The sequence below is a fragment of the Sorex araneus genome, chromosome 8 (assembly GCF_027595985.1).
Source record: "Sorex araneus isolate mSorAra2 chromosome 8, mSorAra2.pri, whole genome shotgun sequence".
In the NCBI taxonomy this organism is placed as follows: Eukaryota; Metazoa; Chordata; class Mammalia; order Eulipotyphla; family Soricidae; genus Sorex; species Sorex araneus.
Window position 1 is genome coordinate 9,494,184 of NC_073309.1, and position 27,660 is coordinate 9,521,843.

Consider the following 27,660-nt stretch of genomic DNA (forward strand, 5'->3'; position numbering starts at 1 on the left):
GGGCTGCTCCACTCTGCTGCTTCCGAGTCAGCAGGGCTTTCTGAAGCCATCGAGTCATCCAGACTCTTCACTGTATGCCAAAGTGTGGCTGTGCGTGCGCACGTGTGTGAGGTATGTGGTTTGTGTGATGTGGTGTGCAATGGCATGGTGTTTGTGTGAGGTATGTGTGAGGTAAGTGTGTGAGGTAGGTCATGAGGTGTGTGTGTGTGCGTGTGTGTGTATGTAGTGTGTGTGAGATGTGTGTGCGATGTGTGTGTGAGGTAAGTATGAGGTGTGTGCCTGTGGGTATATGTGATGTGTGTGTGAGGTGAGTGTAAGGTGTGTGTGGCATATATGTGGTGTGGTGTGTGAGGTGTGTGGTGCACTGTGGTGTGTATAGTGTGTGTGATGTGGTGTGCATATGGAACAGTGTGTGAGGTATGTGTGTGATGTGTGAGAGGTGAGTATGTGATGCTTATGTATTATGTGCATATGGTATGGTGTTTGTGCGAGGGGTGTGTGAGGTGTGTATGGTATATATGTGGTGTGGTATGTGAGGTGTGTGGTGTATGTGTGGTGTGTATGTATGTGATGTGGTGTGCATATGGTGTGGTGTTTGTGTGAGATGTGTGAGGCGAGGCTGTGTGGCATATATGTGGTGTGGTATGTGAAATGTATGGTCTGTGTGTGTGTGTGTGTGTGTGGTGTGTGCATATGGTATGGTGTTTGTGAGGTCTGTGTATGAGGTATGTGCGATGTGTGTGGTGTCTGTGCTGTGTGGTGTGTCTGTGGGGTGTGTGCATGTGTGAGATGCTACTTGTGGGCACAGATCCTCCAGCCCGCGGCGTGGGGCCCTCCCTTACTTCTGCTCTTTTGCCCACTGCTCCACGTTGCACATGATCTGCTCATTGTCTTGGTGCACCCGGCAGGTCCCCTTGCTGTTCCTCAGGCAGCAAACCTTTGGCACAGAAGAAAAGGAGAGAGAAGAGTCCAGGCTGGGCTCCTCCCCACCCCCAAATCGGGCCGAGCTGGCACTCCCCCAGGGGCCAACCATTTCCATGGTGCAGCCGGTACCGCATCACGTGGCATCTCTGACACGTGGCATACTTTTCACCTCAAAGTCCTTAAATAGCTTGTTCCCCTTCCACCGGAAAGTAGAATGATTCTATATGGAACAATTGGTGGTGGTGGCAGTGATGACATGTGAGTGTGTGTGTGTGTGTGTGTGTGCGTGCGTGTGTGGTATCAGAATCCAGCCACTGTGGATTTATATGAAGACAAATGTGAGCACCCCCAGGTCCCCCCAGTAACCTACAGCGCGATACCAATAAGGAACATTTCACAGCGGAAGCGCAGGTGAGGCCTGTACAGGAAGCCAGTGTTTTTGCACAGACGGGAGGGGCCATGGAGAGCAAGAGATGCCCTCTCCCCTGTGGCCACCCCCACACATCTGGTCCTTCCACCACAAACTCTGCTACTTAGGGATCTGGGCTGGCTCTGAGCCTCTGGTTCTGCTGCAGCCTCCGGGGCTACTGAAGATGTCTGGGAGAGCTCCTGGGGGGGCTTCCCTGAGGGCCTGTCAGGAGTTCCAGTGTCCAACCCCAGGCCCCAGGGGCCTACTCCCCACCCGGGCTTTGCTCCCAATCAGAGAGAGCATCACCCCTCCCTGCCCTCACTCCCCCCCTCCCCGTGCTCAAGCATCACCCCCCCCCCCCAACCAGGGGTCCTGGGAGGCACTAGGAGGGAGATGCGGAGGCCGGGGCGCCCACCTCCTTGCCGTCCATCAGGAGACTCTCCTTCAAAGCCATCATCTCCTCCTGGAACGCTTTCAGCTGCTTCTCCTTGCACGCCAGCATCTGGAGGTCAGCCTGGTGCTGCTTCTGCCACTGAAGCACTTGGTTGCTCATGTCCTCCAGCCTCTTGTCGAAGGCCTGCACCTGCTCGGGAGGTCGAGTGAGGAGCCCACGGGGTCCAGGCCCCCTGCGGGGGGCGCCCTCCCCTCCCGCCTTCCGGACGCGCTCCCGGAGGGAGTGATTTCCCGCGGCCGGCAGAGGGCGCTCCTGCCCCGAGCGTCGCCGCCGCCGTCGTCGGCGGGAAGGGCTGCAGCCCGCGCGGGTCCGAGCCGGGAGCCGGGACCCGGGGCAGCCTCCGCCCGGGCTGCTCCTCACCTCTATCTCGCTCTGCTGGTGGAAGCTTTGCAGCTTCTTCAACTCGACGTTGACCTTTTTCATCCTTTCCTCGTAGACGACGATTTCGCCCTCCAGCTTGCTCCTCCTCTCGTGGGCGATCAGCAGGCTCCGGTGCAGGCTTTTCGTCTCCGTGGTGGCGTTGTTGAGCTTCCCGCAAAGACGCATGGGAGAAGCGTGGGCCCCTGGGTGCTGCACGGAGACCCGTCCCGGTCCCCCCCCTGCCCCCACCCCCTGCTTTAGGCAGGGGCAGACACCCGGCCACCAGAAGGCACACGGGCTGGTTTGTTGCATCATTGTCTACCTCTCCCCCAACCCTTTTCTTCTTTCTAATTCTAGGAACGGATCAGTCAGTTGGGCTTGACCGGCAGAGACCGGCAGAGGCTGGCATAGGTGCTCAGGGGTCAGTCCTGGGGTTGCTTGGGGGTGGTCCATAAGGGGTGTCTGGGATGGAACCCAGGCCGGCCAGGTGCAAGGCAAGCACCCTACCCGCTGTACTGTGGCTCCAGCCGCCACTCACTGGGAGGTCCCCCTCAAGCCTGGGAGCCAGCAGGGAGGCCCACCTTCTCCAGGGTCAGTGCCAGTTCTTCTTTGCAGGCGGCCGACTTCCGGCACAAGTCCTCGTGGAGCTCCTTGCTGATGGTGTTCTGACTGCTCTGTTTCTCCCGCTGCGCGGCCTTTTCCAGCTGCTCCTCCATGCTCTTGAAGGTCTCCTTGTACGTGGTGATCTGGAAGGAGGGGCACGCCTTGGCGAGAGGCTCGAGCTGCCAGGCCTCCCTCTGTGTCTCCGGGGAAGGGACAAGAGCTGGCATCTCCCCGCACACCAGCCTGCTCTCCGAGCAAAGGAAGCGCTGCCTTCACAGGCTCTTCCGCCCGACAGAGGCCGAGCAGGGGCTGTCTCTGGGTTCCCGGCCCCACCGCAACCACAGTCTGCTGCCCTGCGCCTCGAGACCAATGCTGAGCGACAGGTCTGCCAGACACGCACGGGGAGGGTGTGACTGGGAAGAGGAGTTTGACAAAAGGAACTGGACTAAACCAGTTTAAGACCCCTTTAAGAACAAGATGGGGGGGCTGGAGCGATAGCACAGCGGGTAGAGTGGTTGCCTTGCATGCGGCTGACCCGGGTTCGATTCCCAGCATCCCATATGGTCCCCTGAGCACTTCCAGGGGTAATTCCTGAGTGCAGAGCCAGGAGTAACCCCTGTGCATCGCTGAATATGACCCCCAAAAAGCAATAAATAAATAAAAAAAAGAGGGCCCGGGATAGGAGAACGACAATTCTGAATGGCACTCTCATGACACAAAAATGCAGCCATTGTGGCTGACCAATGGAAACTCTTTTTTTTGTTGTTGGTTTTTGGCTACACCCAGGGATGCTAGGGGTTTACTCCTAGCTCTGCATTCAGGAATCACTCCTGGTGCTGCTCGGGGGACCATGTGGTATACTGGGGATCGAATCCGGCTCAGCTGCATGCAAGGCAACCTTCTTATCCGCTGTACTATCTCCCCAAAGCCACCAATGGAAACTGAAGCTTCTCCCTGGGTCACCCACAGTGGCAGACATGCCCTGTGGAAGGAAACTTTTTCCTACAGTGTTTTCCTGGGGGGTGAGATTGAGAAAGGGGGGTGCCATGTAAGACTGAGGAATCATCTTTAGAATCACCTACTTCCAACCTCTCTTTTTCGAGTCAGTTCCATAGTTGAGAACCTTCCAGGGGAAATCCTACGAGGCTGAGAAGGACCCTGGATGTTTATTCAAAGGGACCAGCTGGTAAGGAATGTGGTGGATGCACTTGGTTGCTTCCGTCCTGGGAGTGCTCCTCTGACCACCTCTGACCACTTGGTTTAATCTCCTCTCCTAGGGAAACTCCTCTTCTGCTCCTGACCTTCTCCGTTCCACACCCAGTTCTCATAACCCCGTGTGCTCTGCTGGCTAAGCCTGCCAGAGCTCCATGGGAAGAGGTAACCCTGGGCCATGGACACTTGTCCATCTCCATTCAGAACGGGGAAGAATCTGTGGCATGATATAAGATCAATCATCTTCTGTAGATTCAGACAACTAAAGGCCTTTGGGCTCTGCAGCCAACAGTTCCAGTTAGCATGAACCTTTAATTAAGGAACGCTTGTGGGGAAAGGGCGCTGGGAACTGTTTCCATTAGAAATGGACTGAGCGCATAGCTTAGAATTGTGCTTTTCCTCCCCACCCCAGCAGAACCCCGAAAACCTCCAGAACTCAACTGCAGCCATGCCCAAGGCCATTCTCCATGGGCTCAGACGAGCCTCACCCACAAGAGAACCTGCAGAAAAATCCAGGTATGTGGGACCCATGACTGAAATCTCCAAGTTCGCCTGGAGCAGGACTGGGCCTCCTCCCCCCAGCTCCCAAGTTTTCCAGTAGCTTGGCAGCCACACCCACAAACGGCCCCTGGTGCCATATAATCTCGTTAACAGCCAAGCAGAGAGAGAGACATAGGCCTTATCTATGAGTGAATCTGCTCTATAATCACTGTCACTGTTATTGTCATCCCGTTGTTCATCAATTTGTTCGAGCGGGCACCAGTAACGTCTCTCATTGAGAGACTTATTGTTACTGTTTTTGGTATATCCAATACGCACGGGTAGCTTGCCAGGCTCTGCCGCGTGGGCTCAATACTCTCGGTAGCTTGCCGGGCTCTCCGAGAGGGGCGGAGGAATTGAACTCGGGTCGGCCGCGTGAAAGACAAACGCCCAACCGCTGTGCTAAGGGGACCATATGGGATGCTGGGAATCGAACCCGGGTCGACTGCGTGCAAGGCAAACATCCTACTCGCTCTATAATCATATTCTAAATTTCAGAATTCTTGGATCTCTCATACTCTAGCCCACTGATATACCAAAAGCAGCATACATTATGTTCATCGCAGCACTGTTTACAATAGCCAGAATCTGGAAAAAACCCGAATGCCCCAGAACGGATGACTGGTTGAGGAAACTTTGGTACATCTATACAATGGAATACTATGCAGCTGTTAGAAAAAAGGAGGTCAAGAATTTTGTAGTCAAGTGGATGGGCATGAAAAGTTTCATGCTGAGTGAAATGAGTCAGAAAGAGAGAGACAGACATAGAAAGATTGCACTCATCTATGGTATATAGAATAACAGAGTGGGAGACTAACACCCAAGAACTGTAGAAATAAGTACCAGGAGGTTGACTCCATGGCTTCGAGGCTGGCCTCACGTTCCGGGGAAAGGTCAACTCAGAGAAGCGATCACCAACTACATTGTAGTCGAAGGCCATGTGGGGGAAGGGAGTTGCGGGCTGAATGAGGGCTAGAGACTGAGCACAGCGGCCACTCAACACCTTTATTGCAGACCACAACAGCTAATTAGAGAGAGAAAACAGAAGGGAATGCCTTGCCACAGTGGCAGGGTGGGGTGGGGGGGAGATGGGATTGGGGAGGGTGGGAGGGACACTGGGTTTACAGGTGGTGGAGAATGGGCACTGGTGAAGGGAGGGGTTCCCAAACTTTGTATGAGGGAAGTATAAGCACAAAAGTGTATAAATCTGTAACTGTACCCTCACGGTGATTCTCTAATTAAAAATAAATTAAAAAAAAAAAAAAAAAAAAAAAAAAAAGAGGTCAAGAATTTTGTAGTCAAGTGGATGGGCATGAAAAGTTTCATGCTGAGTGAAATGAGTCAGAAAGAGAGAGACAGACATAGAAAGATTGCACTCATCTATGGTATATAGAATAACAGAGTGGGAGACTAACACCCAAGAACTGTAGAAATAAGTACCAGGAGGTTGACTCCATGGCTTCGAGGCTGGCCTCACGTTCCGGGGAAAGGTCAACTCAGAGAAGCGATCACCAACTACATTGTAGTCGAAGGCCATGTGGGGGAAGGGAGTTGCGGGCTGAATGAGGGCTAGAGACTGAGCACAGCGGCCACTCAACACCTTTATTGCAGACCACAACAGCTAATTAGAGAGAGAAAACAGAAGGGAATGCCTTGCCACAGTGGCAGGGTGGGGTGGGGGGGAGATGGGTTTGGGGAGGGTGGGAGGGACACTGGGTTTACGGGTGGTGGAGAATGGGCACTGGTGAAGGGATGGGTTCCCAAACTTTGTATGAGGGAAGTATAAGCACAAAAGTGTATAAATCTGTAACTGTACCCTCACGGTGATTCTCTAATTAAAAATAAATAAATTAAAAAAAAAAAAACAAAAGCAGCATACATTTGTTTGGGTTTAACATACATGTTTGTAATCTTTTAAACAAGGGCTTAAGTGGCTCCAGGATGAAATACAACAATCTTTACATATTTTTCTCTTACGGTGGTGGGAAGGTGCATGGTGGTGGGATTGGTGTTTGAATATTAAATGTAATGAATTATTGTGAACAACTTCATAAAAATTAAATTAAATTAAAAAAAAAGAAATGTGCTTTCAAAAACCAACGTCTGGGAGCCAGAGACATGTATAGGGAAGGAGGCCTCACATATGGCTGATCCCAGCTTGATCACTGAGTCACAGATGATCCCTGAGCACTGCCAGGAATGACTCCTAAGCACAGAGCCAGTAGTAGCCCTGAGCACTGCTAGGTGTGGCCCCCATAACAAATAAAACAAAGCATGAGCCCAAATCCCTTACGTTTGTGCTTAATCTTAGTAATGAATATTGACAGTATAGCTAAAATGACTGAGATCTAGAATTAAGGGATCCTGGTTCTGCCATTCTCTTAATTTCCCTGGGCCTCAGTTTTCTTTCCTGCAAATCAGAATGAGTTTAACTGCTTCCTGGTGCTGTTGGGATCATCAGCTAATATCATGCATGCAAGAAGGGATCTGCGAAGGATAAATCTTTGCTTATCTGTGAGCTGGGATCTCAGTCACCCTGAATACACAGGGTGAATCATGTCATCCTATTGCATGATTCACACAAGGACAGAGATCTACTTTTAGACCGAAAGGAGCACAGCCTGACCACTGACCAGGGCATTCTAGAACCTGCATTTCCCATGTAGGACACAGTCACTGAAACAGGCTCTTTGGGGTTTTTCCTAGTAAATCTCAGTGCTTGGTCTTTGTGATCTTTCCTGATTGAAATTTTGATTATCTTTGACCCCAGGAATTAGTCAGATGAAAGTGTCACATTAGACTTTGGAGCCTATATTTACCTGCTAGAGGGTGAAACTATTGTGAAAGATGGAATAATTTGGTCTTGTCATCATAGAAGTACATTTTAAGGGGTGGGGTGTGAACCTTCTGAAAAAACATGGACTCAAAAGGATCTTTTCATTCATTGCAGCACCATTCACTATTGCTAAAATCCAAAAACAATCCAAGTGTTGAAGAATGGATGACTGGATAAAGAAACTACGGTACATATACACAATGGATTATTACTTGACTATAAGGAAAGATGAAATTATGTGATTTGCTGCACATGGAGGGATCTGGTGAGTATTGTGCTGAGTCCAGTTAGTTAATTAGAGGGAGAGGGACAGACACAGAAGGATCTCTCTCATATGTGGGACATACAGAAACAAAGTAGGGGAATAACAAGTGCCCCAAAGCAAAAGAAATGAAGAATGGTCTTTAGTAGGAAGCCAGGCAAGGAGGGGGACATTGGGGCAATGGTGGAGGAAGTAGGCATTCTGTGGGAGAGGGTAGTGCAGGACTGTGTTGTACAAGAAACCGTATCTTTAACAGTGTTGGAAACCACTGTGTATATTAAAAAATTAATGTGCTTGTCAAGAAGGCAGGCTGGGATGGGAAGGAACCTGGGGATACTGGTGGAAGGAGTTGACATTGGTAGTGGAATTGTGTGTTGAACACTGTTAGGTCTGAAACTCAATTATAAATAGTTCTGTAAATCATGGTGTCTAATAAAAAGTTTATTTTTAAAAGGGTCTTTTTTTAGTAAACCAAGAGAGTCAATGGAGAAGTGAGAACTCACCATAAGTTATTGATTAAAAATGGCATCACAGAGTCGAGACATCAAAAGTGTCCAAAAAAAACCCCATAAAAAACCCAAAACAAACAAAAAAATCAACTCATAAAATATTAAAAGTTAAAATGGAAGTTTCAAATTTCTCTAATATGAGTTATGGAGTGTGGAGAAAGACACCAAAAACCTAAATATAGACAAAAGTAAAGTACAGAATGAAGGAGTTATAACTCATGAAATATCTTGTCTGTCCCTAGATGTTATGCTTAGATAATTTTATAGGTGAGTCTACAAATTCAAGCTTGGTTTCTCAGCTCTCTTTCACATTTTTACCATTTGTCAGATAGATATTACTGCCAAAACACTTCTTATATTTCCTAACTTCTGTGTTAACTGTAGCACTCTAATTTGAATAGCAATAACCTCCTAACTGGTTTCTTATTTCCACACCTACCCCTTCTCCCAATCTATTTGCACATATCAGTAGAGTCATATTTGAAAGCTTAAATCAAACAATCTCTCCTGTTCCTTTGAGAAAATCTCATAAATATTTTTTGATGCTTCTTAGAATTAATAAACCAAAAACTTATTATTTGGCTATGACTATTTAAAAACAGTTATTTCATAGGGAATACAGTGATCAGAGGACATGTGGTCATTTCTGCTGATGTCTGATCCAGAATATGGGCCTATTGTCTACAATACCAGCTGGTATTTGTGGACCTCCAGGTCCTAACCATTCATTCTGGGGGTGGGAGTGAAATTAGGATTCAAGGCCTTGCACTTGTTAGACATGTGCTCTCACTTGAATCATTTACCCAAGTTTCTTAACAGAGGCCTCAGTGTTTGGCCCTGTCTAACTCACTCATATCATCTGTCCCAGTGTCCTCTTGGATCACTCCAATCTAGTCTTACTGCCCTCGTTTCACTCCTTAGAATGTGCCATGGGCTGTAGTTAAAGAATGATATATGATGTTTGTTGACTCAGGACTTATACTAGCAATAAAAGAATGGGCCAAAATTAGGGTCTATTGATTTTATCCACTAGATTACGTATTTAAGGAGAAAGATGATAACATTATCTCAATGGCTTCTGAGGAAAGAAAAGCATTCGATAAGATTCAGCATTCATCTTGATGAAGCTCTTAGTAACCACGAAAATGAATGTGTGGAGAAGGACAGCAACAAGCAGCCTCCAGGGAGTCTCCCGTGACACTGATGGATTCTACCAGTGTGAAGAGCAAGGGAAGGAAGATGCTCTTGCACACTACAGGTACTGCCCAATGCAATGAGGTAGGAAAAATGAGACGCTGTAAATCCACAACGGTCTAGAAAACTAGTATTTTTTATATTATATGATCATATACTTAGAAGGTTCATGAGAAGTGACAGAGAAACTATTACTGAGTATGAGTACAGGAAGATGTCCAAAGAGAGAACCAACATGGGGCCGGAGAGATAGTAGAGCGGGTAGGGCGTTTGCCTTGCACGTGGCCAACCTGGGTTCAATCCCCGACATCCCATATGGTCCCCCAAGCACCACCAAGAGTAATTACTGATTTAAGGGCCAGGAGTAAATCCTGAACGTTGCTGGGTGTGACCCAAAAAGACAACAGCCACCAAAAGAGACAGAACTAACATATAAAAGAAATCATCCTTGGGGCTGGAGTGATAGCACAGCGGGTAGGGCGTTTGCCTTGCACCCGGCCGACCCGGGTTCGAATCCCAGCATCCCATATGGTCCCCTGAGCACCACCAGGGGTAATTCCTGAGTGCATGAGCCAGGAGTCACCCCTGTGCATCGCCGGGTGTGACCCAAAAAGCAAAAAAAAAAAAAAAAAGAAATAATCCTTATGATTAAAATAGAATTGATTATAAAATGGAGTGAAAATGCTCTAGGACCAAAGTAATGGAAAGGACCTCAAGATATATCATCCTGACTTAAAATGGAAAATTTAAAAATTGAAACATGGAAGGCTGATGAAAGAAAATTCATTAAAAATATATAATGAAACCACGGGCTAGAGTGATAGCATAGAGTGTAGGGCATTTGCCTTGCACATGGCCAACCTGGGTTTGATTCCTCCGTCCCTCTCGGAGAGTCCAGCAAGCTACCGAGAGTATCCCGCCCACATGGCAAGGCCTGGAAAGCTACCTATGGTGTATTCGATATGCCAAAAACAGTAACAAGTCTCACAATGGAGACATTACTGGTGCCCAATAGAACAAATTGATGAACAATGGGATGACAGTGACAATGACAGTGACAATGAAACCACATTCTTGTGACTGCTTCGATTGATTCAATATGTAGGTTATGCTTTTTATTTATTTATTTATTTTTATTTTTAATTTTTTTCTTTTTGGGTCACACTCGGTGATGCACAGGGGTTACTCCTGGCTCTGCACTCAGGAATCACCCCTGGCGTTGCTCAGGGGACCATATGGGATGCTGGGAATCAAACCCGGGTCGGCCGCGTGCAAGGCAAATGCCCTACCCGCTGTGCTTTCGCTCCAGCCCTGGTTATGCTTTGTAAAAGTTGAGTGTTGCACATATAAAACCTCTAACCTCTCGACTGCCACTAATTCTACTCCTTTTTCCCCCCTTGCCACACCGGGTGGTGCTCAGGGATTACTCCTGGCTCTGTGCCTAGGGATCACTCCCGGAGGGGCCATATGGGGCTCTAGGGGTGGAACTTGGGTTGGTCATGTGCCCCATCTGCTGCACTCTTTTTCCAGTCCTGATTCCCACTAATTCTGAAATTAAAGCTTTTGACTTGACAGGACTGTCTTTCTTTGGAAAATGTGGTGACAGGCTACTACTAAGTATTTTAAAGGTAAAAATACTTAAAAATAGTTTAGGTAATATCCTTTATATTCAAATATGTTTCTTGGGGGAATTGAGTGACTCAACTTTCAACTCCGAATCACCTCAAAGGAGAGGTTCTTATCTCTTTACTCACCTCAAATGTTAGGTCTTGGTTGATTTTTTGGGAGTTGTTCAGTTTGCATATAGAAGCATCGAGCTGGGCCGAGATTTGCGTCATCTGCACTTTGAGAGCCTCCTTTTCCTCTTCCACCGTTTTCACACAGTCCTTTAACTGCCCCCACGACAAGAGTAAAGCCCAGTGTCACCCCCAGGGCCTGGCGAAAGCCCACTTCCCCTCTCCTCACCCACAGCTGCATGCTATTCCACCAGCATCTCTGGTCTCTTTCCCACTCTCTGTCCTTTCTCTGCTGTGGCCTGAGCACTCGTGGCCTCTGCGTCCCTCATGTCCAGCCCTGGTTCAGAACCCCGACTCTCCCCACACTCGCTCTCACCATTTTTTCTTTCTTTTTTCCTTCTTCTTGGAATGCCTCAAGCTCTAGCTCCAGAAACTTCTCCTTCTCTTTACTCTTTTTCAGCTGTTCCTGTTTCTCTTCCAGTGACTTTCTTGCCTTCTGAAAATCATCTTCTAGTTTGCTTAGGGTGGTGTCTTGCTCCCTTTTCTGAGGATTAAAGGCCAGACTGAAAAACAGCCTCAGACTGTGTAGTTTTAGAACCGTTCTCTGTTCCGTCTCCTAACCAGAAAATTGTCCACAAGGAACAGCAGAAATAAATATGGGAATAACACGTTGATTGCTAGCAGGTACATGAAAAATGTTTCCTCTATGTCCAGTGACAGTTTTTCTTTAGCCACTTAGGCAAAAACAATTAATTTTGCTACGAGATTTAGTTCTAAAGCATCAACCCTTTCCCTAAGTCTTTCCACAGACAGCTTCTTTAAATGTAGGTAAAAATACTTAGGAAAGCACAAAGAGAATAATTGAGAGATCAAAGACTTTAAGCGGAATGACAAGAATAGCCTCTGATCCTAGGGAAAAAGCATTAGCCTTTAATTTTGGGGTGTGTGTGTGTGTGTGTGTGTGTGTGTGTGTGTGTGTGTGTGTGTGTGTGTGTGTGTGTGTGTGAGGGCTTCTAAAGCATGCTCAGGGGAAGGACTGGTGGGTCTCGGCCAACGGTGCATTTTCTCCTTCTCATCCCTGTGACTAATTTTGAAGCTTAACCCTTGAAAATGCTTATTTGCTCACGGGATCGGGAGCCTAGTGGCTGGTTTAACTAACACTCTACCACAAATTCTGGAAAATTTGTTTGCCATGGATTGTTTGTGGCATCTTCCCGGATAAAGACCCAGAGACGTGACCTTCGGTAAACATGCGGCTGGCTGCCTCCTTGCCCTTCATACCTGGTGCTGAACTAGTTTGATGTGATCCAGCACTTCATTCAGTTTTAAGTCCTGCTTAGCCAAAGTACTCTCAAGCTGTCTCTTTTCCTTATCTGATTTTTCCAGATTTCTCCGAGTCTCACAGAGTTCTGACGACAGCTCCTTTATTTGTTTCCTAAAGCAAGATGGCAAAGTCACTCGGGCCCACTCCAGGGATGGCGGGGGCCGACCATGCTGTCCCACTGCAGGGCCGCTGCCCGTTGCTGCCCCTCGGGCTCTCTCGGGAGGTGAGTCCCCAGTACCTGTTGCACGAGAGCTCCTCTTCAGACACCAGCACCTTCTCCTGCAGCTTCCGGAGGTCTTTCTGGAGCTCCTGGATGGTGTCTTCCTTCTGCTGCTCCATGAAGATGTAGTTTTGCAATTTTTTCTGGGTTTCATCCAGTTCACCTTTGGTCAGCAAGGTCTCACTTTGACAAGTGGCTAAATGCTGAGCTGCGGAAGATGAGACAAGCCGGGGGAGTGTCCAGGGGAGAGGAGAGACTGTGTGAGACCAGACTCTCTCCCGGAGAAGCCAGAGTTGATTCCTTCACGTGGGGACTTATTTCAACATCTCCTCTGTCCCTCACCTCCCCCCATTTCACTGTCACTTCTCCTACTATGCCCCAGTCATGGGCTCCTTCTTGATTAAACTTAAACAAGTTGGGGTGGGTGGCAGGCAGGATAAGGGGGATATTGGTGGTGGGGAATGTGCACTGGTGGAGGGTTGGGTGTTGGAACACCGAATGACTGAAACCCCTTTGTAACTGTATCTCATGGTGATTCAATAAAACACACACACACACACACACACACACACACACAAATTAAACAAGTTAGGAGAAATGGTCCAAAGTCTCTCTTTGGGATTCAGGACAAATCTTGACCCTCAAAGGAGTCCATGGAGGGAGCAATGGCCAGGCCCCTGGCAGAGAAAACAAGGGCTGGGGAATCTGTACCCTCATGACCTCAGGAGCAAAGGGCTGCCGAGGCAAGAATGGAGCTGGACAATGGAGGAACACAGGCTGAGCCGGGCCTTAGAGAGAGCAGGGCGGGAGGGGGTGCAGGGGAGGAGCATCTGGTAAAGGGGAGAGGCAAGGCATGCAAGAAGAGGTGGAAGACAGCAGATGCCACTGGAAGGAGGCAGTGGGGCATGTTGGGAGGCACAGCTGAGGAAGAGAAGGGCCACTCGGGACTGGGAGACTCAGAGCAGAAAGGCTTAGGCTGTGTGCAGTGGGTTCCCGAGTGGAGACCCGCCGTAAAGGAGGGAGCTTTAGGAGAACACGGATGGGTCAGAATGGAGCAAGAGCCCCACAGGAGCCTGTTGGCTGGGGAGAAGCTGCTTATTGGGGCTTTTCTATGTCAAAGATGTCCCCACTCCCTTCCCTCCTGCAGGGCCTCAGCCCAGGAGCCAGGGAGCAGAGCGGCGCGTGGGAATCCCTGGACGTCTCGGAAGGGAGGAAGGGACGGTTTAGAAGAGACACAACGGGAAAGAGATGGGTTTGGTTTGGCGACTTCCAAGTTAGAGGGGAAGGTGGGTGGCCCAGGTGGAGTGAGTGTCTAAAATTACGTCCCCTGTGAGAAAGGCAGGTGGGGGGAGCATAGCCACACGGAGGAGAGGCTCAAGGAAGGAGAAGGGTGTCTGTGACAAGCCACCGCTTTTTAATTCCAGAACGTGTTCAGAACCTCCATCTGCAAGAGATCCCGTACTCGAGGCCAGAAGGGGCGAGGACACCCTAGAGCGCTCGTGGGTGCCCTGTACAGACTGAGCTGGGGAGGGACGGGGGGATCATGGGATGGGGATGGGGTTGGGGGGTGCTGTGCAAAGGAGGGAAGAGCACGGCAGAGCCCTGTCCTCTGGGTGGTGAGAGGGACCTTCGTTCTGAGGACACGGCGAGTGGCTGCAGGCTGCTTTCCAGGACTGAGGCGGTGTTCTGAGGGTGCAGGGGACACGCAGGTGTGGGAATGGGGTGGTTAGGTCTGAGCAGATGGTGGAGAAGGAGAAGGCAGGGTCGTCTACAGGGGCAGAGGTGTGGGGGGCTCCGTGGGGCCCCACCTGCCAGTCTCTGCTGCTGCTGGGTTTCGTCCAGACACACGGTCAGCCGCTGGGTCTCGGCACGCAGCGCCTCGCACTCGGCCGCCTTGCACTTGGCTTTCTCCAGTTCTTGCTTCTTCTCCTCCAGCTCCATCTCCTTTTTCATGAGGGTGCTCTGAAACTGGGCCAGTTCTTTCTCCAGCTGGTGTTGCACTTCATCTTTCTCTTGGAGGAGCTGAGGAAACAGAAGCATCCAGACCAATGGAGGCCTGAGCACACTCTGGGCCCCGTCCCGGTACCACCTTCTCTGCCTGGATACGAGGCTTCTATGACCTCCTGTCTCCCTCCCTGTAGCCCTGGGGTTTTCGGAGGAAGAGTTTCCATGAAGCAAGACGGTGTTGGCACGCCTCTGCTCTGCCCCCTCCCTGGCTTCATGGCACCGAGGAAGGCTGGCTTCCTTACAGCCTGCTGGATGTTCGTTCTAAACATTTTAGGCTTAACGTTGGTTTGCCATTTCTCCTCTGACCTTTCTCTTCCACAATAAGGAGCGTAGGTTTACTGAGTAACACCCTCACAGTGCTCCCGAGGCACTCCCATTTCCTCAGTACTCATTTTTAACTTCCCCTCTGTTTTGCTTCCCCTGTATGTTAATCACTCGTTTCCCCTAAGCAGTGACTTGCAAAGTGACTAGTAAGGTCAAATAATCAGAAACCTTTGATTTTGTATTTGTAAGTGAAATATTGCTTTTCTCCTCCCCTTCTGACCTTTTGCATAGTTTACTTCAGAGCAATGTCCTTTTTGTATAGACAAAGGAAGACAGTTTATGCTTTTGTAAGTTGGGAGTTAATTAACTCCAATAAAATTCACTCCTGGGCATCGGTTTTCTCGACTTAAGCCTCAGTTGCCTTTACTTTCTAGCACCCCAAAAGCAGGGTCCCGACGAGGGACTGGATGGACTGAGGGCAAGTTGTGAGCTACTCTGGCATTGGAACTGGCCAAGCCAAACCTGTTAAGGGCATGGTCATGGACAAATTCTGTCGTGATCCAAAGAGTAACAACTGGATTAGGACCCTGCTAGGGTTAGGAAAGACTAATCTGGCCTGAGCACTGTAGTCTGAGATCTACAGCGAGATGTGCCCAGGAGAGCCACCCTACAAGCTTAATAAATTTCTTACTGTGTCCATACAAAATGACTAATATTAAGAAATAGGATTAAGATGAATGTTTAAATGGTTGTTGGACTAAAAAAAAGGAGAAACACACCCTGGATGGTATTTGGCCCATAAGCAGATCTCCTGGCTGCAGGAGATCTTTGCCTTATCTTAGAAGAGTTTCCTCAGAAGGAAGGGCCTTTATATATGTTGGTTATGCTACCTCACCTGTGTGTAAATGCTACCCCCAATCCTTGGCAGGGGGAATAACTAGGCTGGGGGAGTGATCTGAGGAGGAGGATTCAGTCAGTGGTGAGACTGGAAGGAGGTGGAGGAATGATACACCACAACTGATCACCAACCAGCCTGGCTCCTGTTTTATTCTTCTTTCATCTATCACCATCGGGCGGCAGGGGGGAATGGCCTAACCACTGAATGCACGTGGAGAGAGAGAGCGTGTGCCCTTTTCATTTTGTGATTACACACAACCATGGTCAGACCCCCTGGCTCCCGGGCCAGCTTCCCCTGCGTATCCTGGAAGACTCTAGACACTCTGAGAATCCTCTGCCTGCCTGGAACATTCAACACCATTGCCCGGGGGGGGGGGGCTCCATCACTATTCAGAGCTCTGCTTCCATGCTGCCTTAGCCAAGGGGGCTTCCCTTCTGAGGAACAGCTCCGGCCCTTTCAGCCAGGTCCCAGCACGGGCACGATCAGGGCCCTGTTGATTGTCTGTCTCACTGCCCGACACCCGGACCCTGGGGGCATGTCAGGAGGTGGCGCATTTGTGATGTTCTTGGTGTTGTATGAAGGATCAGAAAGACACTATTTAACCAAATGCCTCTTGTCATTTGTCCTCTCTTGTTATTTATTTATTTATTTATTTATTTATTTATTTATTTATTTATTTATTTATTTATTTATTTTTTGTCATTTGTCCTCTCGACCCTTCCGCTTAGCAGGGTGAGTCTCTGTACTTCGATACAGGGCGGACACGATGGCACGACAAGCCTATCGTGGGATCTCTTTGTTGGGGGCGGGGCCACACTTGCTCAGGGGTTACTCCTGGCTCTGGACTCAGGAATCACTCCTGGTGGTGCTGGGGACCGTAGGGGCCGCCAGGATCAGAGCTGGGTCAGCCACGTGCGAGGCAGTGCCCTCCCGCTGTGTGTCCCTCTGCCCCCATACAGGCTCACTCTCGTGCTGATGGTTTCAGTCGGACGAGCACCGAGCTCCAACACCCGCCAGCCCCACCTTCCCATCCTGAGTCATCTCTGACTCAGGCTGGCGATGCCCGAGCCCACACGCCTCACCTGGTCTTTCTTCAGGCCCATCTTCTGGCTCTCAGAGAACTGGAGTTGCAGCTCCTGCAGCCGCCGTTGTAGGCAGGTGGTCTCCTGGTCCTTCCTCTCCATGTGGGCAGCGGTCTCCTCCCGCAGCTGGTGCAGGTCCAGCTCCAGCTTCATCACGTCTGTTGCACACCCCGCCCACAGAGAACCTCTGGCCCAGAAGCTCCTCGGCTTCCGGCCGGCCCCCCAGCGCCCCTCCCCGCGAGGGCCGCGTGGTATACCCTTCATGATGACTTTCTTCTGCTGCGACACGGCTTCCAGCTCCAGGCGCAGGTCCTTCACGAGGTTCTGGTACTCCTCCACGTGGAGGCACTGGCTGTCCTTCTGCTCCTGCAGGTGCTTCAGGATCTGGGAAGACAGAAGAGCATCCAGCAGCAGTGGACATGGAGGGAGACCTTTCTAGAAAGCTGGGGGTCCAGACGGGCAAGGCCACGGAGACATCAGCCAGGGTCTGGGGCTGGGAGGTGCGGGGGAGCTCGTGGAAATGGGTTTTGCTTTGGAGCAATGACAATGTCCTGGAATCAGTCATGACAATTGCCCGATTTTGTGACTATACCGAGGACCCAGTGAATGAGACTTTCCTTGAGGAGTTTTGTTTAATTTGGTTTTGGGGTTGTACTCAGGGGTGCTCTGAGCTTACTCCAGGCTGTGTGCTCAGGGATCACTCCTGGTAGTGCTTGGGGGACTATAGGCTGTGCTAGAGATTGAACCAGTGTCAGTTGCTTGCAAGGCAAATGTCTTAACCCTTGTGAAGCTTTCTTTCTGGCTCTTGAACGAGGAATTTCATGATAGGCCATTAATATTGCAGTAAAAACAATTAAGAAAGGAATAAAAGAAAAGCTTCTGTCGAGTCCCCACACTCAGAATGCAGGTGAAAGCAAGGCCTTTCTTCTCCAGATCAACAGTTTTATGGTGCTCTGGCTGGGCCAGGCTCTGTCCAAGGTCCTGGGGCCGGTGCTGATGGAAACAGGCACGAATCTGCCCCACTGGAGCGGACTATGGGTGAGTACCACACACAGCAGCAGCTTACAAAAACTTTTTTTTTTTTTTTGCCAGCCCTGGTGATGCTCAGTGCTTATTCCAAGCTCTGCACTCAGGAATTGATTCTGAGTGGACTCTAGGGACTGCATGAGGTGCCGGGGATGGAATCCAAGTGCCTTCCCTACTATAAGATTTCTTCTGCCCCAGCAACTTACAAAAACCTTTGATGTTGGTAAGTGCCATGGGAAAACAGTAAAAGGGGAACAGAGGCGAGGGATGATGGGTGTGGACTTTGTTTTGGGGTCACATCTGAAGGTGCTCAGGGATTACTGTTGACTCTGAGCTCAGAGACCATTCCTGACAGGGTGGGGAACTATATGGGATTCTGGAGATCAAACCCGGGTCACCTTATCTGATTACTTCTTCTCTATGGCCCAGGGGGTATGATTTGAAATAGAACAGTTGGGTTGGCCTCACTGAGAAGGTGGCCTCACTGAAGCTCCAAAGTTCAATACTGAGCTCCTAATTCATCCTGACAACTCCTGGACCAACAGAACCTCTTGGAATACTTGTATATATTGTCTGTCCTCTTTGCCAGCTCTCATTGCTATTTTAGCTGGTTTGATGGTAGAGCTTCTTTGCCGTAACCTCAAATTCAGTGACTGGCTTCCTGAGGGGAAGACTAAATGAGGTTTGACTGGTGTGATGGCCCAAATCTTGGTGTCTGTTTACATAGGTTAGACACTTGTTCATAAGTAGAATGCACATTTGAACTGGCTTTTGGATTTTGAAAACAGTACATTTGAATCATCTTCCCTATGTTTGCAATTTTAGCCATAAGTGAAACATTTGGATGGTCTGCTGAATTTCACAGGAGACCCTGTCTTATTTATTATTAAAAAAGATTAAGAAATAGAAACTGACACATAGTCAAAGACTCCATAAAAGACTGTTGGCGTGGAAAAGAAAAGGTGGTTTACCTTCAAAATTCATTTCCCAAGTTTAATTCTGCCAGCACACTTGTTGGGGTGAAGCATTATTTTATATAGAGTATCCTTATGATTAGCCCAACTAAGGGCCACAGATATAAAATAAAGTATAAAATGGAGGAGAGGATAAGCAAGAAAACTCAGAATCCAAGTCACTCTGGCTGGACCTTACCAGGAAAAAATAAGCAAAAGTTCCCGTACCTTCTTGATGTCTTCATAATCTTCTGAGGATTCAGGAGGATGTCTGTGAACTGCTGTGTAAGAAACAAATTCTGTTTGTAATTTTATCAGAGCCTCTTCACGTTCCAAAACCTGCAACCGAGAACACAGGTCAGTTTGTGCTGAATGGGCCAGCAATGCACTTTAACACAAGGGTTATTGTTTCTTCCTGCAGACTATTTCATTTATCAACTAACATTTACTGTAACGCTCTAACTCATCACACACTTCCGGACTAAGGGCTCTTCTTGTGGGGTGGGGTTGGTACAGGGAAGAGATGTTGTTCTCAAATTTACATCAACTTTCTCTGAGGAACAGACATTGGTTTGTAGATTTGTGGACAGACATTGGTTTGTGGAGAATCCACTGTGGATTGTCCGGCACACGTGTGTGGTACAGTGTGTGAGGCAGAAGGAGAAGGTTCTTTGACTACTGTGGTGGAAAGATTTACCTAATCAATAAGAAGATGAGATCCAAAGTTTAAGAAATTAAAAAGCAAGTTTCTTAGGAAGTGGGTGAATGCCTATGTGCTTTTTCTGAAACAAAACAAACCAAAAAATCAAAATAACAAAAAAAACCCCATAACACTTTTGTAATTTATTGAAAACAATTCAAAGGAAACTGAAATAAGGAGTGACAATCTCTTCAGGTATTCTCTAGACGGCACTAGTGGCAGTATCTGGTTAGCACTTGTGGTTCAAACAACTTCAAAAGACGAAAGTGGAACTGAACCTCTCACAGAGCTGCTTAAGACTTTGACTTGCTGCATATTATTTTATAAATTGGCTATCTCTTTATGTTCATTTATTTAATCATTTTCCCATGGGTGTGTGCTGAGGTCACCGTGTGAGAGATATTTTAGTCTCTTTAGAATCTCAAAATCTCAAATTTAGAATGGGTTGGGGTGTGTACATACCAAGGATCCCATGAACAAAAGACCAGGGCTGGTTTACACAGTTGCATTATCGGTAATGATGTCTCTGACAGTGATGAAGCCCATGACCAGTGACCCCCTCCAGCTGTTGTGTGTAGCATAAATGCATTCCAGAGCACTCACATAAGGACAAAAAAATCACCCAGCAACACATTTCTCAGACTATCTCCTCATTATTAAGTGACACTTGATGACTTAAGGACCTCAAAGACTCCTGGTGAAAGGGATGAGTGTAGGTGTCTCATCTCTTTTCCACTTTGGGCATCTCAGAAAAGACATCCCAGGAAAAGGCCCTTACCAAAGCATTGCTGCAGGCTAGTTTATCCCGGAGTTCCTGGATGAGATCGTCCTGCTCCGAGACCTTATGCCACACTTCCGACAGGCGTTTCAGGGTCTCCTGATGCTCATGAACCATGCAGTGGGGAGTGGAGATCTGCACCTGGGCATGATCGCCCTGGCTCTTGGGCTCCTGGGAAAGTTGAAAAGAATGGGTTGGTTTGTTCAGCTTAGCTTCAGAAAGTCATGACTATCTCTAGACAGATTCTAAAAGTTTATGTTCATATATGCACATCATGGATTCTTTAACAGAAAGCCAGTGGGGGAAGCAACAAGGACATCTACATGGCAAAAAACTTAGGAATTCAACCCATTCCTAAGAGAATCCACTGGAAAGTCAGTCTTCTATCTTGACCTACCAACTCACGTCTCTTCCATGAAAGTCTGTGCTAACAAGTTTATTTCTGGATTTTTTTTCCAGGAATAGTCTATGCAGATTTGTATGTGCACATGTATGTACACACTAATTATGTACACATAATTAGTGTACATAATTAGTATTAGTATCCATCCATGCAGTATGGATAAATCAAATGATTGATTAAATGTATATGAGATTTTATTCACAAACCAATTTCAACTATAATTTACCTAGAAATATGAACTCTGTTAAGAAAGTGTAAAATCTCGGACTGGAGCAATAGCACAGCAGGTAGGGCATTTGCCTTGCATGTGGCTGACCAGGGTTGGATTCCTCCATCCCTCTCGGAAAGCTCGGCAAGCCACTGAGAGTATCCCGCTGGCAAGGCAGAGCCTGGAGTATTCGATATGCCAAAAACAGTAACAACAAGTCTCACAATGGAGATGTTAGTGGTGCCTGCTCGAGCAAATCGATGAACAATGGGATGACAGTGCTACACTGCTACAGTAAAATCTTAGGGAAGGAAACAGAAGAAAACTAGACAAAAAGCAAAAAGCATGTCGTGTTCCATAAGTTGTGTCAATTTTTTTCCAAAGGGAAATTTCTTGAAAATCTACCTAAATCTAAATTTTGCCAAGAAAAAAAATACACAAAAATAACCACAAAATATTTGAAAGTAAAGAGCCATGAAGGCGGAGCTTCCTGAAAAGGGGCTGTCAGAATATTTACTATTAGTAAAACACTGACCGTGACGCAGGAACTGGGGACAGAGATGGGCTCTGTGTCCTGACCCTTGAAGAACCATTTTATAGGAGACACAAAGCAGGAAGTGCGAAGGTCTAGGGCTGCACAATTCATGAATAGGAATGACATCCGGGTGTAAGGTGAAGGTTTGGGAGGAAGAGTCGGGACTGACACAGCCGACCAGGGCTGAGCGACGTGGGTCAAGTCCTACCTGATTGATCATTCCGCTGAGCTCCCCCTCCAGTATCTTCACTTGGCACTCCAGGAGCTCGATGTTGCTCAGGGACATCTGATATTTATCCCTGTAGAGACTTAAGCTCCTTTCTAGGGAGAGGATCCTGTCTCCGGCCAGGGCGAGCTGCTCCTGCGCCAACACGAGCTTCTCCCCTGTGTTCTCCAGACCCCCCATCTCCTCTTCATACAGGATCACCTGAGGGGGCAGGACACACACCACACTTAGCCCGCAGAAGCCCCCGAGAGGAAGAGGGGAGGCTGCGGAGGCTTCTTCCAGCTTCTCGAGAAACTCAGGAAGCAAGACGCTGCGAGGTGTCCTGTCAGAATGTTAAGCACTAGGAATTTTTGAAAAAATTGTGATTTAGATGGTCACTTCCTTCAAACTAGAAGCCATATCTATTTCCCATTCTGCCTGGCTTGTATAAGAATTCAATAAAGACTGGATGAATGGAAATGAGGGTGTACCGTTCCACATGCTAAGGGCTTGAAATACCGGCATCGTCTCTTTTCCGGTATTCTCCAGAGGCCTAATTTAGGAGCGTCCAGCCCCTCAGATGCACAGGCCTTGTCAGCCAGGTTCCCTCGAGACGGTGGCAGAACATGACCTGTAACCCCTCTGGGATTGGCGCGGTCCTTATTTAGACTCCTTTTTTTCTTTATCAATTAATTAGCCAACCAACTGACAGATATTTGTTGAAAGCTCGAAAGCAATGTGGCCAATAAGGGGGTAGAATACATCAACTCCTTCAGAGAGTTTTTACAAACTTAAAATTTGTGGCAGGGGTGGGGGGTGGGGGTGGGGAGACAAGAGTTCAAAGTAGCAAACAATTTCAGGGAGTTGAAAATGTGGACGTGGAGGCTTGAACAGCACAGAATGGAAATGGAGGATTTGAGAGTGGGAAGGTTGTCAGGGAGAATTTATTTTGGCTCCAATAGTGTGGCACAGATTTCAGGGAGGAATCTCCTGATCCAATATCACTTGAGGTTTTTTTTTTTTTCTTTTTGGGCCACACCCGGTGATGCAGCACAGGTGTTACTCCTGGCTCTGCACTCAGGAATTACTCCTATCGATGCTCAGGGGACCATATGGAATGCTGGGAATCGAACTGGGTTGGCTGCATGCAAGGCAAACACCCTACCCACTATGTTATAGTTACAGCCCCGAATTTTTTTTTAAAGGAAAGAACCTTCTAGTTTGGGTTGTTTACTAGGTAAGGAGAAGAGCTGAAGAACATCCTGTATAGAAATGTCTGGAACCAAAGCTGGCCACTCATTTCTCCCTGGGAGGCACCACTCTTTGGCACATACACCACACGATCTGTGCCTTAGGGACACAGACGGGGCAAATCATCAGTGCTGAGGGGTAAAAAGTCTCAGCAGCAGCCCCCAACAGTGTTGCTGGCACCACCCTGAGCCTTGTCTCTCCCAGAGGACTGAATCCTAACTGCCCACGGCAAGAACTTTAATAGAAATTTTCCTTTTGAGAATTCTGGCCCCATCTTTGACTCACTCACCCCATCACAGGTGCTAAATCACCTCTTGAATTGACTATTTGCATTCACCTCTGTGTTGTAGGATCTGTGGCTGATGCCCAGTGACAGACAATACTAAGATGCTGATGTGTAACAAAGATTGAGAGAATCTGGTAGGATGACTGGTTCTCATTGCATTTCTTCCAATGCAGTCCTAGTTTGGGTTTTGTGTTAGTAACACTCATAGCAACCTGCTGAATCTCATATTAAATCTCTCTTCCCTTATTACTAATAGAGCCTTGTTTTTATTTGGGATGGCAACATACATCACTTAAACATATTTTCTAGACTTCCTGGAAACTAGCTGTAGTTATTGTGAATAACTCTGCATAGTAATGTGAAAGAAAAAGTGTTGTGTGGGGTTTCTGGAGAGTGAAAGGGAGGAATGTACCTTTATACCCCTTTTCTGATGATTTGAAACAAAGGTGTGATGGCTGGTGCTCCAGCAGCCAACTTAGGCACCTAGAGAAATGGAGCCAGGACTTGATCATAGTGTGTTAAGAGATTAATTAGACTTGTCGGCCTGAAGAGACAGTACAGTAAGGTTTGATCCCTCCAGGCATCCCATATGGTCTCTTGTGCACTCTCAGGAGTGATTCCTGGGTGCTGAGCCAGGAGCGTGAATCCTGAGCATTGTTAGGTGTGGCCCAAAAACTGAGAAAAAAAAGAGGAAAAAGAAAAAAGAGACTAGACCTAAGGAATCTAGTGGCACTTGTGGTTACCATGATGATCCTACATCATCAATCTCCAGCTTCTTTGATATGTCAGAGAAATATACCAACTTAAGCCATTCTTACTTGATATTTACTATAAGAAGCAGCCAAATAGAAGGGTCATCTCATTAAGGGATACTTTATCCAGGCTGGACTCTGGTTTAAGCTCCAGCAAACCAGCCAGTTTTACCAGACTCCTGCATTTCTGTTAAAATGTGGTTTGTGTTCCTCGACTTTGTCCCAGGTTGTGCTATGTAGAATTAACATTTCTGTATTCTTTCTCTCATATTCCTTTCTGGCAGATTCTCACGTTCCCTTTAAACATTCTTTGCTGTTGTTTTGATTTTGGGCCCTATTGGACGTACTCAGGGGCCACTCCTGGCTATGCACTCAGGAATTACTCCTGGCGGGGCTCAGGGGACCATATGGGATGCCGGGGATCAAACTCAGGTCAGCTGCATGCAAGGCAAACGCTCTACCTGCTGTACTACATCTTTAAATGCAAGGAAAGAAAATAGCAGGGGAGGTAGTCCGGGACCTTCCGTCGACCTGGGGGTTTACTGCTGCTCCTGCTCCTGCTCTATAGGTTTGCTCGATAACCCTAGCTTGTCGAATTTCCTTTGGGTTACACGAGGAAGTTATTCTCCACTTTAATAAATGTTAAAGTGGCTTAGCTTAGGGATATGCAAGGCATTCATTTCTGCTCATGTACTAAGAACAGAAACGAATGCCTTGCATATCCTTACGCTAAGTCTATACTCTCTAAAATTCCACTCTGGAAAAAATGACTAATCTGGCACTCCCTAACTCGAGGCATAGTTAGTTTATCAAACTATGCAAGTGCCAGAAATTTCCATATTATCAGAAGCCTGTTTTCCCTAAAAACAAACCAACCAACCCACCCCAATTCATTTAATGGAGCTTAGATCTCTTTGATCCCCTGCCCCCCTGCCCCTGAGACCTAGAAGCCTTTGCACTGAAATTATAGCAAGAGAACGAAGATGTGGGTTGCATACTCCGAGGGGCAATGCGTGCGCTGTCCCCGCCACCGCGTGGCCCCCGTGAATTAGTACCAGGGCTCTTTCCCCATGTCGCCATTCCGCTGAGTTCCCTCTGCTGAGCTTCAACAAGTGCAAGAAGTGGGGATGGCCCGTTTGTGACTCCCATTCAGGGCCCTGTGCTGCTGTTTCCCTACGTTCCCCACAACCCCCCCCCCCCCCCGCCCCCAGCAGGTGAGGCCTTGTTTGGGGGGGGCGGGGCCTTACGGGACACGGTGGGGCTCCTCCGTCTTTACCTCGTTCTCTTTCATTTTGCAGTGATGGTGAAGAAGAACCAGGTCCGACGTCTGCTGCTGCAGGACGGACTGGTACTGCAGCAGGGAGCAGTAGGATGTCTGCAGCTCCTTCGTGCGCAGCTCCAGCTCTTGCTGAAGGGACAGCAGCTTTTTCTTCAGTCGCTGGAGCTGCTGCAGGTGACACTGTTTCGCAGGCTCAAACTCCATCTGTAACTCCTGGAACGATAACGGTTACTTCAGACTCGGAGCCCGAGACTGACTGTGGCTTGTTTGCTTTGCTTTTGGCCACACCCAGAAGTGCTCAGGGCTTTGGGGTCACACTTGGCAGGGCCTGGAGGACTATATGGGGTGCCGTGGATCCACTCCTAGTCGGCTGTGTGCAAGCTCTCTTTCCTGTATAAAGTGTGGCCATTGTAAGCATACAACTCAAAGACTGTAGCACATCCACACAGCTGTGCTACCATCACTATAGTTTCATTTCAGTATGTTTCTGTCATCTGAAAAAAATTTCCCTAAGGACCAGGGAAATAGCTACAAGGGTTGGAGCACTTGGTCTGCACCACCTGGGCTTGATCCCCGAAGCACCCAGCTGGGGACAGCCCCTGAGCACTACTGGATGTGGCCTTCATAGAACAGTGACAGGAAACCCCCTTTGTCCATTCCTGATCCTGCCCTAGAGCCAGGTAACTGCCGCCTGCTTCCTGCCACTAAGGATCTGGTCTTTCTAGACACTCATAGATGTGGAATTGCAAGTGCTTTTTTGAATTTACTTTTTTTCACTTAGCATAATTTTTGGTGGGGGAAGTTGGGGTTATCCTCCTGGTTATCCTCAGTGCTTTCTCCTGGTGGTGCTTGAGGGACCACATGCGGTGCTGGGGATGGAATTTGGGTCAGCCACGTGCCAGGCAGGTGTCTTAACCTCTATACTACCTCTAGGCTCGATTCTGAAGATTTTAACTTCTGCATCCAGAGGCATCTGAAGGCGAGGGGAGACCTGACTTTTAGGTGTTACAAAGGAGACCCAGGCAGCTTGCTGAAAACCAGCCCCCACTGGATTTGTTGGTGTGGTTTATGTCGGATGGTGGGAGGCGATGGTTAGTCAAGGCAGAATGACTCTGAGATTAGAGTGACTGGAGAAAGGAAATGTTAATGCGATTAATTAATAAGAGTGTGATCCCAAAGGGGGAGAAGTCTCTAGGAGATTTCTGGGGGCGGCACAGAGAAGATAAGGGGGATTCAGCCCAGCTCAGCAGCAGGACGAGAGCTGATTGTGTCCGTTCAATTGGAATTACTCTCTGCGGCTCTCCTGGAAGTTTATTTCAACCTAAATGCCTCAGAATAGAGGGGACAGACAGAGAAAATGGACTGCTATAATCACCAGGCTAAAGAAACTCGAGACAAAGACAAGCTGAATTCAGCCCGAGTTCCGGGGCTGTGGAGCGAAGTCATGGAGATTTCTTTTCCCAAGGCAAAGAAAAGGAGGTTTGTTTTTATTTTGCTTAGCTTTAATTGCCAACATTTATATTAAATGTTTTTAGTTAAATGCTTCCATTATTTCCAAGATAAGAATGTGCTGCTTTTACAATTTATCAGTGAATGAGGAGGGAGCTGGAAGCAGCTTGCACAAGCATGCTGTGTGTGCGCGCACACGCACACACACACCACACGCATGTGCACACATACACATGTAGGCACACATCACACACATATCAACACAAACATGCACACACACATGCACATGCACACACACGCACACATATGCACACACGCGCAAATCACAAATGCACACATATGCACACACATGCGTATACACATGCACATACATACACACTTGCCCACACAAACTCTTTTCCAGGGGAGTTTTTAAAGAGCCACAAACTGTCCACACATGTGAGCTGGGCAGTGGGAGCTACTTGGAAAAAGAATCATAAGCACTTAATTGGACAGAGCTTGGCAAAGGCTGGGCTTTCCAGGAGTGTTAGTTCAGAAGGGTTTATTTCAGCTAAGCAAATTCAGAATAAAATCCTTATCAGGGCTGGGGAGACAGCTCTAGGGCTGGAGTTCACGGCATGTGGGACGCCCAGGTTTGCTCACTGGCTCTGCTTAGTGCCCCAAGCGCTGTGAGTAGCCCCTGCCTTCGAGCTGCTGGCTGTTGCTCCAAAACAACCCAAAAATCTATCAAAATTTGCCCAAATCCTGCTTCTCTTGGCTTTGCTGGGTAACTGTTGATTTGAAGGGGCCTCTCCGCTGCTGGCTATGAATGGTTCATTTGAAGCAGACGTCAACTTCCAGCTGTCGATGGTTTCTTTGCTTCTGCTTATTTCCAAGTTTCTTCACTGCCCAAGGTGTGAGCCCGGTTTGGAGTTCAGGCTCATGGGGCCACTCGGATCCCCACTGCAGGGCTACACCAGGCAGCGGTAGTGGGGAGTGGTGGCAAGAGGTGCCAGGATCCA

At 48.2% G+C, this 27,660-nt stretch overlaps 1 protein-coding gene and 1 long non-coding RNA gene across 2 annotated transcripts in view; one reads left to right on the forward strand and one right to left on the reverse strand.

The window, feature by feature from the left end:
* PMFBP1 (polyamine modulated factor 1 binding protein 1) overlaps positions 1 to 27,660 on the reverse strand; it is a 36,202-nt gene that overhangs the window by 2,535 nt on the left and 6,007 nt on the right. The window contains exons 2-16 of the mRNA XM_055145816.1: positions 25,208 to 25,423; positions 21,646 to 21,864; positions 20,292 to 20,462; positions 19,042 to 19,152; positions 17,092 to 17,218; positions 16,835 to 16,992; positions 14,392 to 14,605; positions 12,602 to 12,791; positions 12,321 to 12,474; positions 11,416 to 11,583; positions 11,058 to 11,195; positions 2,729 to 2,893; positions 2,148 to 2,315; positions 1,749 to 1,916; positions 843 to 937 (exon numbers count right to left, since the gene is read on the reverse strand). Of these exons, the coding sequence (XP_055001791.1) occupies positions 843 to 937; positions 1,749 to 1,916; positions 2,148 to 2,315; positions 2,729 to 2,893; positions 11,058 to 11,195; positions 11,416 to 11,583; positions 12,321 to 12,474; positions 12,602 to 12,791; positions 14,392 to 14,605; positions 16,835 to 16,992; positions 17,092 to 17,218; positions 19,042 to 19,152; positions 20,292 to 20,462; positions 21,646 to 21,864; positions 25,208 to 25,423 (2,462 nt within the window). The remainder of the gene's footprint in view (positions 1 to 842; positions 938 to 1,748; positions 1,917 to 2,147; positions 2,316 to 2,728; positions 2,894 to 11,057; positions 11,196 to 11,415; positions 11,584 to 12,320; positions 12,475 to 12,601; positions 12,792 to 14,391; positions 14,606 to 16,834; positions 16,993 to 17,091; positions 17,219 to 19,041; positions 19,153 to 20,291; positions 20,463 to 21,645; positions 21,865 to 25,207; positions 25,424 to 27,660) is intronic.
* On the forward strand, positions 2,147 to 2,898 carry LOC129406802 (uncharacterized). The gene is made up of 3 exons (XR_008631260.1): positions 2,147 to 2,279; positions 2,505 to 2,568; positions 2,763 to 2,898. It is a non-coding gene; the product is annotated as an uncharacterized LOC129406802 (long non-coding RNA).